The sequence below is a fragment of the Bactrocera neohumeralis genome, chromosome 2, assembly GCF_024586455.1.
Source record: "Bactrocera neohumeralis isolate Rockhampton chromosome 2, APGP_CSIRO_Bneo_wtdbg2-racon-allhic-juicebox.fasta_v2, whole genome shotgun sequence".
Classification (NCBI taxonomy): Eukaryota; Metazoa; Arthropoda; class Insecta; order Diptera; family Tephritidae; genus Bactrocera; species Bactrocera neohumeralis.
The window spans coordinates 60,295,696-60,310,314 of NC_065919.1; the positions used below are offsets into that span (position 1 = coordinate 60,295,696).

At 37.7% G+C, this 14,619-nt stretch overlaps 1 protein-coding gene across 8 annotated transcripts in view; it reads right to left on the reverse strand.

Annotated features, from left to right (window-relative positions):
* Positions 1-14,619, reverse strand: part of LOC126751535 (cytotoxic granule associated RNA binding protein TIA1) — a 183,670-nt gene that overhangs the window by 21,174 nt on the left and 147,877 nt on the right. For all 8 annotated transcript variants that reach the window (XM_050461878.1, XM_050461880.1, XM_050461879.1 and 5 more), the window contains exons 6-7: positions 838-1,027; positions 146-541 (exon numbers count right to left, since the gene is read on the reverse strand). In XM_050461878.1, the coding sequence (XP_050317835.1) occupies positions 146-541; positions 838-1,027 (586 nt within the window). The remainder of the gene's footprint in view (positions 1-145; positions 542-837; positions 1,028-14,619) is intronic.

Genomic DNA, 14,619 nt, shown 5'->3' on the forward strand with positions numbered 1-14,619 from the left:
GATTATCGCCTTCAATTATGTTAATAGCTGCAGTGTTTCACGACGCACGCGCGCTTGATTGTGTGCGCTTTCAATGGCTTTAGAGCCGTCGTCGTATATACATATGTTTGCGTGTGTATATATATATGTATGTGCGTGTACTCACCCCATATATCCTTGCTGATAGCCACCATACTGTCCGAAATGATATCCCTGAATGCCTTGCAAGAATTGATTCTGCACCGCGGCAGCGGAGGCAGCAGCAGCCGGTGTTACAGCCGCTGTGGTCGACGAAGCGGAATATGTTGGCGTTGGCGAATACCAGCAACCGGTGGCGGCCAACTGTTGTCCATAGGCAGCGGCAGCCGCAGCTGCTGCACCCACACTATACGGGAAGCCGGCTGCAGCGGCAGCAGCTGGATTAAGCGCCTGACTGGCGATTGTCTGTGCATTATTCGGATCACCGCTCTCCTTGCCCCACGAACACTTCACAGGCTGCGCATTGATTTCCGTATTATGCACGCCAACGATTGCATGTGTGGCGGCCTCCTTGGTCGAAAAGCTGCGCGCATGCATGTGGCGTAACAGTAGATAGCGGTAGTCAGCAGTCAGTAGTCAGTAGGCAGCAACAATAACAATAACATTGCGCGCCAGCATGGAAGAGTAAAGTACAAAAGCAAATAATGAATTAATGGCTTTGCGCGTGTGGAGGAGTGAGCAAATCAGAGAAGTCATAGTTTGCGGTCTGTATGTGTGTTCGTGTATGCAGGTGTTTATATATACGTATATATGTGTTTGTGTACATGTGGGTGTAATGTTTGCCAATTATCTTAGTGTTCTGGCGTTGCTAATACTAACCGCACAAATGCGTAGCCCTTATCCTTAAAGACGCGTATCTCCTGTATCGAGCCGTACGGCGAGAAGGTCTTCTGTAGGATTTCCTCGCTGAGCGCAGTTAAGGCGCTGTTGACACCACCCACATAAACGGTGCAATTTGATGGGCTGCTTTGAATGTAGACCTCGTCGAATGTTAATGGCTTAATGTTTTCTGAAAACAAATGCAAAACATACATAAGACGGATATTACTTATTACTGGCTATGCGCCTGATAAGTAAGGATTATTTTACCATAAGTTAAGTAATATTCTGCAAGTTATAATGGATATATTCGACAAAATACAATTCTTGATCCAATAATATTTCAAATATCAGCTTGACGATAGCTTTCTGACTATATTTGTGTATATTGTACTATATACTTGTATAACGAGCATCTGCTTGGAGTAAGCATGATCAAATAGCTCTACTTCTATATCGCCTTACAAATATGTCTTTTTCGTTAGTTAAATTTATCGTTATCTTAATTGCGGCTTGGGTCTACATATAGTGTATGTAAGTAAGTAGATTTTCTAGAACAGTTTGAATTGGTATGGCCAAAAAGCTATACTTCTACTTATCTTCTATGTCACCTTTCTTAAGGGTAATTTCCCATTGAGATAATTTGGACTAATGCAGGATCTATGGAAACAGGTTGTTTACAAGTTGCTTGTTTTATTTTTTTTGCTGAAAATTTTCGAGAAGACCTACGGCCGAAGTATTAGGTAAATATGGTTCCCTTTACAACGGATTGCGACTTAGCTTAGGGTAGGAAGATGCATAAAAAAATAAAGTTTTCTTTAGACAATTAGCAGACTTTCGTTTTGGTATTAGAGACAAATGGAATACCAGCATAATGAAAATGTGTATTTCTTTTTTAAATGCGTTATTCTCAAAATTTAAAGCCAATATTTCTTTGAGTGATGATTTTCAAGCACTGAGAATCCGAAGCAGATGTTACTTCAGATTTGAGAAAATTCAATGGTGTAGTCAGTGACACAATATTTTAGTCAATCATAACTTCTACTAATACAAATGCTACTCAAGCAAACGTTGGTGGTGTTATATCCATCAACATTTAATTTACTAAATGGCGATGATTAACTCCCTGAATTTATTGACAATGCCATTTAAGAAGACTGGATTTTACAGAGATCTACCACTTCTGAGTTCATTTCGAAATTACGCCTTACATCATTATGCTAGTTTAGCTAACTAACATGAAAAGTAACGGGGCTTTCAAAACGACGCTACAAAAGTGGACCGATAGTAATGGCAAACGACGCCGTATTTTTTCCCGCTCTTTTTACATTTCTCTTCAGTGAGGTTTGCCATCGTGGAAAAATATACGCTCCAACAGCGAGTTAAAGTTATTAAAATTTATTACCGAAATACCGGATTTACACCAAAAATCATCTACAGCGATGAGGTTCATTTCTCGCTGAATGGCTTCATCAATAAGCAAAATATGCTTTAGTCATCAGGTAGCAATCCACACGTACTCCATCAGTCACCGTCAATTACGGTTTGGTGCTGTTTATGGGTCAGCGGCGTCATTGGGCCGTCGTTTTCCGTGATGATCAAGACCGGCATGTTACTGTGAATAAGAATTGCTACCGCTCAAAGATAACCGAATATTTTTGGTCCGAGTTGGATGATGTGGACTTAGATGTGGTCCCAACAGGACAACGCCACAAGCCAAACAGCGAATGTCAAAATCGATTTATTGAAAATCTCGTGCAGCAGTATCGGCCGATTCATGCTTGAAAACGTCGAAAATTGAGTTCAGCGTCTGGACTTCTGCAAGCGTGTTCATGGATGTCATGCGAAAGAAATGGAGTTGCAAACATAATGGCATCGAATGTACTTTCACAGGAGTAAAGAATTTCTTTGATATCCTTAACCTTTGGTTTCATTTAAAAGAGTTTGTAGCGCTCTTATTGAAAAACCCGTTATTTTCTGAAAAAATTTCCACTTTTGCAGGTTCGTGAGTTCAGCTCAACACCTCTCGTGCCCTCCCTACTCGGAAAATTGTAGAGATGATGAACTTATAAGAAAACGGTTCGGCTTTTCAGGTCTACTTTTGAGGTATAAGAACGACTTTTGAGCTGATTTTACTGACCTTTAAGCAGTTTGACAAAATATTTTTGAAAGTTTTTGAAGAACTTTCATTGCTTTCACTCATTCGTGCTCGTGCAAAAGTTTAAACTGCAAGCAAACCAATGGAAAGTATTTTGTAAAACATGAAAAAATTTTATCAACTATGCACCGTCAACATTTTTAATGAAATTTTCAATATAATTACCGGCATCATTGGATATGCAAAGGGCACTACAACAAACATATTAGTAACTGAACGAAATTGAGTATAATATTAAGCTACGTAGTCAAAGTTGGAAATAGATACCCCTGTATTGAAACTTTTATAAGGTTGCAAATCACATTAAAAATTCATTGCTATAAAAGCATGCAGCAGCGCATATGACACATATATGTACATTTTCGATGTGTACAAGGGAGGCCGTGTGGCTGCAGTTGTTGGTGCGGAAATGGACTAATTAGCCCTTTTCAGGTTAAAACGAAATTTGCACTATTTAAAGAAGGAAAAAGAAAATAATGTCAACATCGCGTGTTTATTGCTCAATATGTTTGCGCGCGCGTATGTTTCCTTATGCTGTTGTTATAAATATTCTATTATACATGCTTGGCTGTTTGGCTGCAGTAAACGCCAGTGCATTCCCCTGCAGACGAACGTATATGCTTTCATATTAGCAAATTACACGTAGTACGAGGGTGGTTATAGAATATACAAATATTATCAAAAATGAAACAAATTCACCCCCATGCGCTTTATACTTAAATATTCGAAAAACGTGAGGAACATTTCTTTAAGCCTTTAGAGAAAAGTTGGGCATTTCTGAGGCGCCTTGAAATGCATAAATGCATTAATCACGAATTTTCTCCACATAAAATGGAATAAATGGAGCACATTTGACTAGAAATCCAGACAAAAAGTCTAATATTGTGTCTTGTAGTTTGTGGTTACCCGCGTGTTTTAGAGGATTCGATCATTAAAGTTTTTTATTTGAATTTTTAGAGTTTCACATAAGAATTATTTTTGATCATTATCAGATAACGACTCTTTAAAGGACATATTTTATTTTATTTTCTGTCTTCTTCACATTCTCATAGAATTGTTGGTTTGTATGGAGCCTAGCTCTCTCTGCGGCTACTAAGAAAGTTGTTAAGGGAAGCCCCTATTGATTTTTGGAGCATGCTTTTGCACTAAGTATGCAACAGAGAACTTGTTTTTCTCCAGTACAATTACGTATGGATAAAATACCTTTTCAATGAAATAGCATTGCTCCTCACTCCTGACGTTGCACAGGGATATGTTTGTCACAAACTCAAAAAATCTTAAAATGAATCATGATAACCTGGAATGTATGTATGAATTCTGAAAATTTAGTAATAAATTCCGATTTTTGCAAAGTTGCATTTACACTGAGACAAATTTAATGTGACAAAAAATCATTGCGATAGCACATTCTTAAGGGTACTTACAACAAAAAAAAAGTGACTAGTCATTCTCAGAGAGATAACTCATATGTGTACACAATAAAAAAGAGGTATTTAAATCACTTTCGTAAAAAAAATATGCTTTCATTATTTTATGGTAAAAAACCCACTCACTTATCCTTTATTTAAATTACTTGTCTCATTCGAGACATTATTTGAGCCGCCACTGTAATTTTTGAACCAAAACCCCTCATGTCTAGCTTTTGTCGCCATACATTTCATTGTGCTGCAGCGTACCTTAGTTGTAAGGACAATAATTACCGTGCAACAACAACGAATAAACAAAGTGAATTAACAGGAAAAAAAATCAGAAGTAACTATAACGGCGACAATAAATGCGGCGCATACGAGTGGAATTACTACGAAGCATGCAACAGGGCTTTTTGTTCATGCAACCTCTCTGCCACTGTATGGTTGTTATAATGTGCTAATGCCTGACGGTGTAAAAATCTCATGACAAGCGCTCATAGGACGCGGCCAAAGTAACAAAGCAAAGCAAAAAAAGAAAATGTTATAATAAAGAACAGCAAATATTTCTATACGCTCATATAAATACCTCCATAACAAGGCTGAAATTTATTTAACGCTATTGCCATGCCGCATAGCAAATATATATATATACATACTTATACACATATGCACTGAATGGTGAAAACAATGCAATGTACTGTTAGATTGTTTACTGTTCTTTTGGTTTGCTTTGATGCAGTTGCCACCTTCATGCATCGTAATTTGCACTGCGAACAGCCACCAAATGAACAATATACAATATAAAACATTGTACAAAAACAATAATTAAAATATTTGAAAACCTTTGAGTTAGTGGTTGACTGTACGGCTGCTGTTCCTCTCCCACACTGCGACCCAATTTAAACATAATTTTTGTGGCTAATTCACTTTTGTGGCGCCATATTAGATATAGAAAACAATGCAAACGTAGGTTGCCTACTATATTTCTGGTTTCGGGAACCAAAAAAATAAATAATTTTCTTTTTTTATACCAGCGGGTAAAAATTGGATAATAGGCGTGGCACCGTCGACGTTCAGGTAAAATCACATATCTCAGGACCTGCCGCATGGATTTCATTATTCTACAGTACGTAATATTCTTATGTCGCAGTTTGAAAATAAGCGAAACTGGACTACAACACACCAAACTTTCCATATAACACTATCTTAAATTCCATGTGCCTTTTTCCTTTTCAGTTTTCAAATAAAGAAGCGATTAATGTAGCGGGATAAAACTTTGCACGAATATTTACCTTAGCCTATGATCATAGAGGATGGAGTCGTGTGTAGAAGTTCACGCAAGTGAGGAAAGTTTTCTGATCGCCATTCACTTGGTAGTGGCCAGAAACGATTCTTTTACACATGGCTCAAGCAGCTCACGACTTCCGGTCTTTGACCAAGTATCCTCTGGGTAGCCAAAGAACATCCGTTTGAAGGCGAGCTAAAGTGAGAAGGCGAAACATCCTCTCCGCAGGTGCGCTAGGTTTTGGACCCTCCACGTAAAAAACGTACCCAATGAAAAAGAACAAAGAGCCTCGGATGAGTTGCCCCCCCTCTGGATAAGAATCGACACACACCACCTCTTCGTCGATTTGAAAGCTGCTTTCGACAGCATTAAAAGGAGCAGCCTTTATGCCGCAATGTCTGAATTTGGTATCCCCGCAAAACTAATACGGCTGTGTAAGCTGACGCTGAGCAACACGAAAAGCTCCGACAAGATCGGGAAGGACCTCTCCGAGCCATTCGATACCAAACGAGGTTTCAGACAAGGCGTCTCCCTATCGTGCGACTTCTTCAACCTGCTGCTGGAGAAAATAATTCGAGCTGCAGAACTAAATAGAGAAGGTACCATCTTTTATAAGAGTGTACAGCTGCTGGCGTATGCCGATGATTTGATATCATCGGCCTCAACACCCGCGCCGTTAGTTCTGCTTTCTCCAGACTCGACAAGAAAGCGAAACAAATGGGTCTGGCAGTGAATGGTGGCAAAACGAAATATTTCCTGTCATCACTCGCGACTTGGATCTCACGTCACTGTTGACAGTCATAACTTCAAAGTCGTAGATAGTTTCGTCTATCTTAGAACCAGTGCAAGCACCCCCAATGTCAGCCCCAATGTCAGCCTGGAAATCCAACGCAGAATAACTCTTGCCAACCGGTGCTACTTCGGACTGAGTAGGCAATTGAGAAGCAAAGTCCTTTCTCCACGCACACTAACCTTGTTCTGCAAGTAACACACCATCCCCGTCCTGCTATATGAAGCAGAGGCTTGGACGATGACAACAACTGATGAGTCGATGAGTTTTCGAGAGAAAAGTTCAACGAAAGATTCATGGGCCTTTGCGCGTTGGCCAAAGCGAATATCGCATTCGATGGAACGATGAGCTGTAGGAGGTATTTGACGACATTGACATAGTTCAGCGAATTAAAAGACAGCGGCTACGGTCATGTTGTGCGAATGAACTAAAATACTTTAGCTCTGAAATTATTCGACTCAGTGCCCGCCGGGGGAAGCAGAGGAAGAGGAAGGCATCCACTCCTTTGGAAGGACCAGGAGGAGAAGAACGTGGCTTCGCTTGGAATATCCAATTAGCGCCATGTAGCGAAAAGAAGAAACGACTGGCGCGCTGTTGTTAAGTCGGCTATAATCGCGTAAACGATGTCTACGCCAATAAAGAAGAAGTAAGACCATAAGATACCTAGATCCAACAAAAACTTTTCAAGATCTTATGTACCGAATATGTAGACCACAGTATCTATAGTTGATTTTTAACACAAATATCGGTCAATGTGTGAGATATGTTAATTAAATGTAGCGATAATATTTTTCTTCCCATATACATATCACAACGATCTTCGAACTGGAAGTATAACATGTTCGATTGCAACCGAACTCAGCTCTTCCTTACTTGTTCAATTTATATTTTTGAAAGTAGGAGTTTGATGTCTCTGAAGTCAGACCGGTGTTGTGTTTAAAGAATATCCAATCCTTTTTTAAAAAAAATTTAATAGCTTCTTTCAGATAAAGCAGTGGTTTCATAACAAAAAGGAGAACAATAGCTTTGTCTTCACTTTTAGATGCTACTTGGTTCCTCCCTCTTCCTCGCGGTTTTTAAAACATATCCACTCAGTTCAATCAGCTCCTCCAGTTTATTTTTAAACGCTTTTTCCCAAACTCACATTTTTCAAATTTCCTTGTGTGCGCGCTCGATCTCTATCTATTTGTTAATCTGATCAAAAATTTAGTTTTTGTGAGGCAAAATCTACGAAAATTTTTGCTTAAATTCAATTTAATAAAAAACGACGATATTCTGTCAATTTTTAATTTTTGTTTCGACCGCAGGTCATAGCAATGGGCATTCCTTAATTTAGAATTTTTGTTTAGTTTACATCTGCGAAGGAAGCCAGAATGATTACAGCAGTGGAAAATCTTTTTAGCGCTGCGGAAATAATGTCAATTTCGAAAAATATTTAAGTTAACTGCGTATTCCCGAAATACTTATAAATTTTTACCTTGAGTTACAGCAAAGTATGAATTTTCTAATTGATACTATAATTTTTTAAGGTTTTAATCCCCAAAAATTTTAGTACAGATTATGATACTATTATATCTGGTAATTATTCAAGACTAAAGGAATATTTTAATCACGCTGTAGCTGCTATTAACCACAAAAATGATGAATACTGGATAATCGTCGGTACTTTCAAAAAGGATATTTATACCCAGTGGTTTTCAAGATATTTCTTATTATTTCTCGAACACTTATTATATCGCAATAATTTATTTTGTATAAACCGAAAATATGGCTCACCCTGTAGTAATAAGTATTACAAATAATATTTATATAACTTCACATTTAATAAAGAAATTAAGCACTTTATATTCAACTTAAACTATATGAGCAATCACAGGCACATTAGCAACTATTTTAAAGGTGTCATTAATTTATATTCAACCTCCATTAAGCGGCACCGCCCTCCAATGCTCATCGCTCATCGCACATTCACGACGTGGGTACAACGCCCCCGCTGATTTTTATGCCAGTTGACAGTGCGCAGCTTGCAGTATGCCACGTGCGCTACGACCGGGGTAGCTCTTAGTGAGGGGCTGAATACACGTAAATATTTAATGGTGACTTTTAGAGTTATTTCCGGTAAGCAACTTACTTACTACAATGCGATGGGGGCAACTGCTGCCGATATTGTTGTTATATTTGCCATAGAGTTATTGTTGTTGCATATTCCCAAAGCTCTAGCTAGAGTGGCGCTCTTGCATAAATTTCAACCTTATCCATTTAGCTGCATAGCGCTTATCAGAAGCGTCGTTATTATTATTATTATCATCATCATCAACGGCATGGCCGCCACTGGGGGGCTACAGCAAAGTAGCAGAAGCAGCGGTGGCAGAGGCAGTGGTGGCAGTAGTTGCCAAGCAATAATGTTCGATGACTGTAAGCTATAGCAAAATCCAATAGTGGCGATACCAAAGCAGCAGCATCATCATTTTTACTATGAATTCAATTTTGGATTTAGTCCCTCAGCTGAAGAAGTCCGCAAACACTCACACACACATTAACATACATTTTGCACAATTCCTGAGAGCTAGTTTTTTTAACTTTTTTGCGCTTAAATTTTCTTTTTTCTTGCTACTTTTAGCATTTGGTGGCCTGCTGGTAGCTCGCTCCTGGATGCCGCGCCGCTCTGCTGCTGTGATAGCTTCCGGTATAAATTCGAACGGAAATTCAATTCAACTTCCTTTCAATAATAGCATTTTAATGCTTACAACTCTGTTGCTGCTGCTGCTTGCGCTATGCACTTGAGGAAGGTCAAACAACCTCCTTGCGAGGCGAGTGTTGCTCTCCTGATGTTATGTATTATTTATGCTGATATTGTTGTTGTTGTTGCTGCTGACGGTGTTGCTGCTGAGTGCACTCACTCGGCACTTGCAATTGACAATGTGTTGTTACTGTTGTTGCTACTGTTGACGATGTTTTTCTTGTTGTAGTAGCGCTATGTACATTTGTTTTGTATGCAATCTCTGTTGTTGCTGTTGTACTCGTTCTACCGGACGATGCTCGTAAATCGAAACCGTTGACGTTTCTCATCCGCTCGGCTTGCCAGGTGCGCTCTGCTTTACTTAGCCGAGCTCAACTGCATAATGTCGCTTTGCTCCCTAGAATTTAATGCTTTTTACGTCTGCTGAACGATGGCCAATTAAATATGAATATTTGCAAATGCTTTGCTATAAATATATTTCGTATATTTATGTATGTGAGTATTTCAGAGCGGAGAGGAAAGTTTAAAGTTATGGGGAAGGACAAAATTGCTTTTATAGGAAATACTCGTTTTTATTTATGAAGGCATGGACATTTTATGCGTCGCAGAACATTTATTGCATTTGTATCTCTATATTTCGGAGAGATTTATTTTAAAACGCGTGTGTTGCATAAAATATATTTCTTGGTAGGCTTTGTTGATATAACGAAAAACTCAATAATTTTTGCCTCTCAAATTTTTAAAATAAAAAATTGTTCGGAGATTTATTTAAAACAAGTCATCACAATAGTTATTCATCATCAAAAATTATCAACTTTTATATCAAGTAAATGAATGTATGTCAATTTCATTCTTCTTCTAACATAACTATTACTTTTAAGAGCCTTTGCTTCCGCTGTCCACCTATGTTTCTCGAATCGAAGAAGCTTTTCGCATTCGCTTGGTTCGATTTTCTTCGATATACTATTTTGTGAACCATTCAAGAGATGGGCTCCATAGACCGTGCGGAGAACACGTCTCTCGACTGCTCCAAGTGCTTTCTTATCTCGGTTCGTCATTATATATCTGCTTCTCAGTTGCCTACCTAACCCAAAGTAACATATAGTATGTTGGCAAGAGTTATTTTGCGCTTGGTCTCCAGGCTTAGGTTGTTGGTCGGATTTATGCCGGTTCGGAAATATACAAAGTCCTTTCGCACACTATTATAATTTTAATTGATACAATTAAGGTATACATTGAGTCATTGCTCGCTTCCTAAATTAGTCACTACTTAATTATCTTTATGTTGTCAAAACAGTCTGACTACTGTAATTAAAAACAGCACGCATCATTTCAGCCAAAATATGACGAGGTATTCGTGATCGCCGTGCAAGATATAGTACAAGTATCGGGCCAACAGCTTTATTTCGTGCCGTTCGACTGATCTTGTGCAAACTTAACAAAAGCCATCTACTAAATAGTTGAAACAAAGACTAAATATTTGGTTTGGATAGGTGAGACCGATCTTAAGTTATAAAATTATAACAAAAAGTGGCATTAATTTTTATATATATTGATATAATATACCACTTTCTGTAAGGAAAAATCTGCTGTTAGGGACTCATCAATTCTTCATCCTGATTGATTTTAAATTATTTGAAATATAAAATGTTAGGAAAAAGCGGGAGTTAAAGGCTGCATTTGACAAGTACTACATTTTTACCGTAATTTGGTTAAAGAGTTTTAGCAACGACCCCTCAAAAGCCATTAGATAGCCATTGGAAAGAACCAAAAGTGTTATCAAAACCCTTGTCTATATCTTTTTTGAACTAATCTAAGCTAATTAAATTATGATAGGGAAACATTCATCTAAATTCTATGGAAGGAACAGTTTACTGTAACCCAGAACTTCAGGGTGTGGTCATTTAGTATGAATTTTATTGAAATTCTTTAGAATACAATTTTGAACGAGTAGTCAATACACCAAGACACAAGAAGCAGCCATTACGTACTTACTCAGGTTACTTTCTCCAAATTATTATTCAGCTTTCAACTATTTACATCCCCTTACACGTGCCTGTTAAGGTGTGAAGAAAAAAAACCAGAAGGAAAAAGTTTTTTGAGGGTGTCCTCATATGATAAATCTACAGAAAATTTCGTAGACTTTTGCTGAACTATCGATGCGCACGGAGTAATTGAATACATCCGAAGAAGTTTATAAAACTCTACAAAGGATGCGTTCCAATTCTCAGCACACAGCAGATTCAATTTAAAAACTGTGTTAGTATGACATTGATTAGATATTTAGTGCGCCTAAATGTATACCTCAGCTACTAAAAGCTATTACAAAGCCATTTAACAATAAAAACAACAACCGAAATCAAAACAAAACGGAAAACTTTTCGCACGCGCAACTTGAACTCGATATAAGAACAGTGTTGTAAACACGCAAACAAATAGGCTGACGCATACACACACATGCGTGACGTTGTGTATGCGCAAAGTTGGGAAGTACTTTGAGTGTCGTTTAACTAGGCGTACTTTCGTAATGAAGTTACCATGACCAACGACCGAAAACGGTGGTATTTTTGGCTTTTGTTTTCCCACAACAAACTACCAGCACACCGTTAGAGCTTGTTGTTGCGCCTAAAATTATGCCGTACACTCAAAAATTGCGAACCTAATTGTGCGCAACCTTATGAAAAGTTTGATTTATTACGCTGAATGGCTGCGCCAGCGTTTCGTGCGCCGGCGAGCAAACAGCACTACCACAAACTAAGCAAAGGGAAGTACAAACAAACAGGACGCGCAGCTGATTTCAGTTACTTTGCATCAGTTGAATTCAGGTGCGTCAGCCGCCGTCGACGCTGGCGTCCAACGAAGTCACAAGTCAAATAGTTGTCGGAGCAAATTTGTCATTGAAATATTCTGCAGGTTAATTAAGTTATTACAAAAGCAGGTGAGGTAGTCAATTGAGCGGATGTCAGCTGGCGGGTGGCCGTTGAAGGGTGTTGGAAGTGCTTTTGTTGGCTGTTGGAATTTCTTAGGCGTTTACACGCCAGTTAGACTGCATGAGTGCGCGCTTTTGTGTACATTTTGTATGCCTGACAGATGTGCAGTTGTGCGTGACGCAGGTGATCTCGGTGCCGGCAATTTGTGAAGCGTAATAAAGCGTTGAAAGCGTTGAGCTTTATATAGTTTCAATGTTGTTTTTGTTGTTATTTTTGATTTCACTGAAAGATATTGGCGAGAATTTACGACTGCGCTTGACATTCGGTGACTTTGCGTCAGTGAGGGGAGCACTAAATTTTAAGACAACAAGTACAACAACAACAACAAAGAACAAGAGTGCTCAAATGAAAGGGGTATACATAAAAAAAGTTCATTAAGCGACTTGAAAGCAATAACAAAGTAAGGAGCACAGCAGCAGCAAAGTCGTAAAACTTTGTAGAAAAATCAAGAAAGTTCAAATAAAGAAGAAGAAGTAATAAAAGTAAAATACAGCAAGCGCGACTTCAAGGGTCTCAGCTAATAAATTCAGATGCCCTATCACTATAGTGGAAAATGTAGAAAAGTATGTAGTACAGTTAGTTCTATATGCCTGTGTCTGAGTGTCGCTATCGAAATTTAACAGTAGTTTGCATTTAAGTGCAACGTTTACACACAAAAGTGATCATAAAGTGCGACTAACGGTATTTTTTCTTTTATCTACTTATATATTTCCATTTCCATTTATTGCTGTTATTTATTCAGCACATTTCGCCTCCAACTTAGCTGTAGGTGTCATAAAATCAAGCTGCCACAATTGTCGTCTGAAACCTGTAGCCGTTGGCGGCACCAAAGCGTTAACATAAAATACCTCAAAGAGGTAAGCAAAGTGCCAAGGATGAAAATGTAATAAATAAGAAGAAGTGGAGCAAGCAAAAAATAAACTAAAGAAATAAAATAAAAATAAAAAAGCCAAAAAAATTAAAAAAAAACTAAAAATAAAGTAAAGATAAAAACATGACAGGCACAATGAAAACTATCAAGTCAGACTGGCACATTTGTCAGCGCTTAAACGTCAACATCTAATATTGCATAAAGTACAGCGTGTGGCCAATAAAATGAGTAAAGGTTTATAAAATTTAAATGTTGAGCAGACAAACGAAAAGCCGTAAAAGGTAATTGCTGGCAGTGCTTGACAAATATGGTGACAGTAACGATGTGGCTCAGTTTTCTTTTATGGCAAGTGTGTTGGCATTTTTATTTAAATTATATACGTAAAGTGAGAGATTTTTTTGAGTTTATTTGCTCCCATCTATTTTTTCAATGCATTTAAATAACTGTATTTATTTACCATTAAAATAACATGCTGATATGTGCTTTGCTGCACTCCGTCAGAATGGTGTGATTTCTATATATGTATTTTATGTAATATCACATATTGTTAGTTTTCGGATTTACTTTAGAAGATATATAAATTCACTATCTCCCAATCTCTCTGATATGTTCATAGATCAATAAATGACTGAAACCATCTTTTATTTAAGGTGAGTTAGACTGATTATAAGAAAAGCTTTGCAAATTACACAACTCATCTAATCTGAAGGAAAAATGTGCGACTCATGTGCGAAAAGGGTCTGTGGGTTATTTGAGGTGTCTTGATTACGAATTTGAGTTAAAATTTTTTTTATTACGTTGTGGTTTAATCACACACTTCTTGACTGCAGCACGCAAATGTTTACGTCTTGTGAAATTCTTGCCATCATCTTTGGTTTTAGCAACCAAAAATTGGCAAGAAATTGCCTCTAACATAACAGTCACAAATGACTGTAAACTATTGATGTAGGCGTATATTAAAGTTTTTGTATTTGTTGAAAACTTCTAAATAAAAAAGTAGAAGAAATATATGTATATTTCCCTATAGAATTTTGTCTGATTTCTTTGAATATTTTATGTTCTCAAGTCGAATAAATTTATCAGGTACTGAGGAACAGTAGAAATAAATTATCACAAAAAAAAAAAAATACAAAATATTTCCAAAAAAGGACAGTTCAAAAATTTTGTATATTTCATTGAAATATTGTTTTTTTTTTTTTTGAGTTGGTATGACTGTCAGAAACATCTGAGCAAAATGTCACATTAAAATAAATGAGAATTGAGAAAAGATGAAAAGTCAAAGACCTTACTGGCATCGTTGGGATATCGGAAAGATCAGTGAAAACCATTTTGAATGAATATTTTTGCTAAACGGCTGTGAAACCAGATTGTCATGGAACGTTTTTTTTACTGTCGTTGAGTCTTGCTACTTTGTTTACCACCCAGAAACAGATGATCGTAGCAAAGGTGAGCCGAAGCTGAAAAACCATGTCAAAGCAAGTCGGAAATCAAGGTTATGTTGACAGTTTCCTTCGATTATCAGCTACTGATGCACTTCGA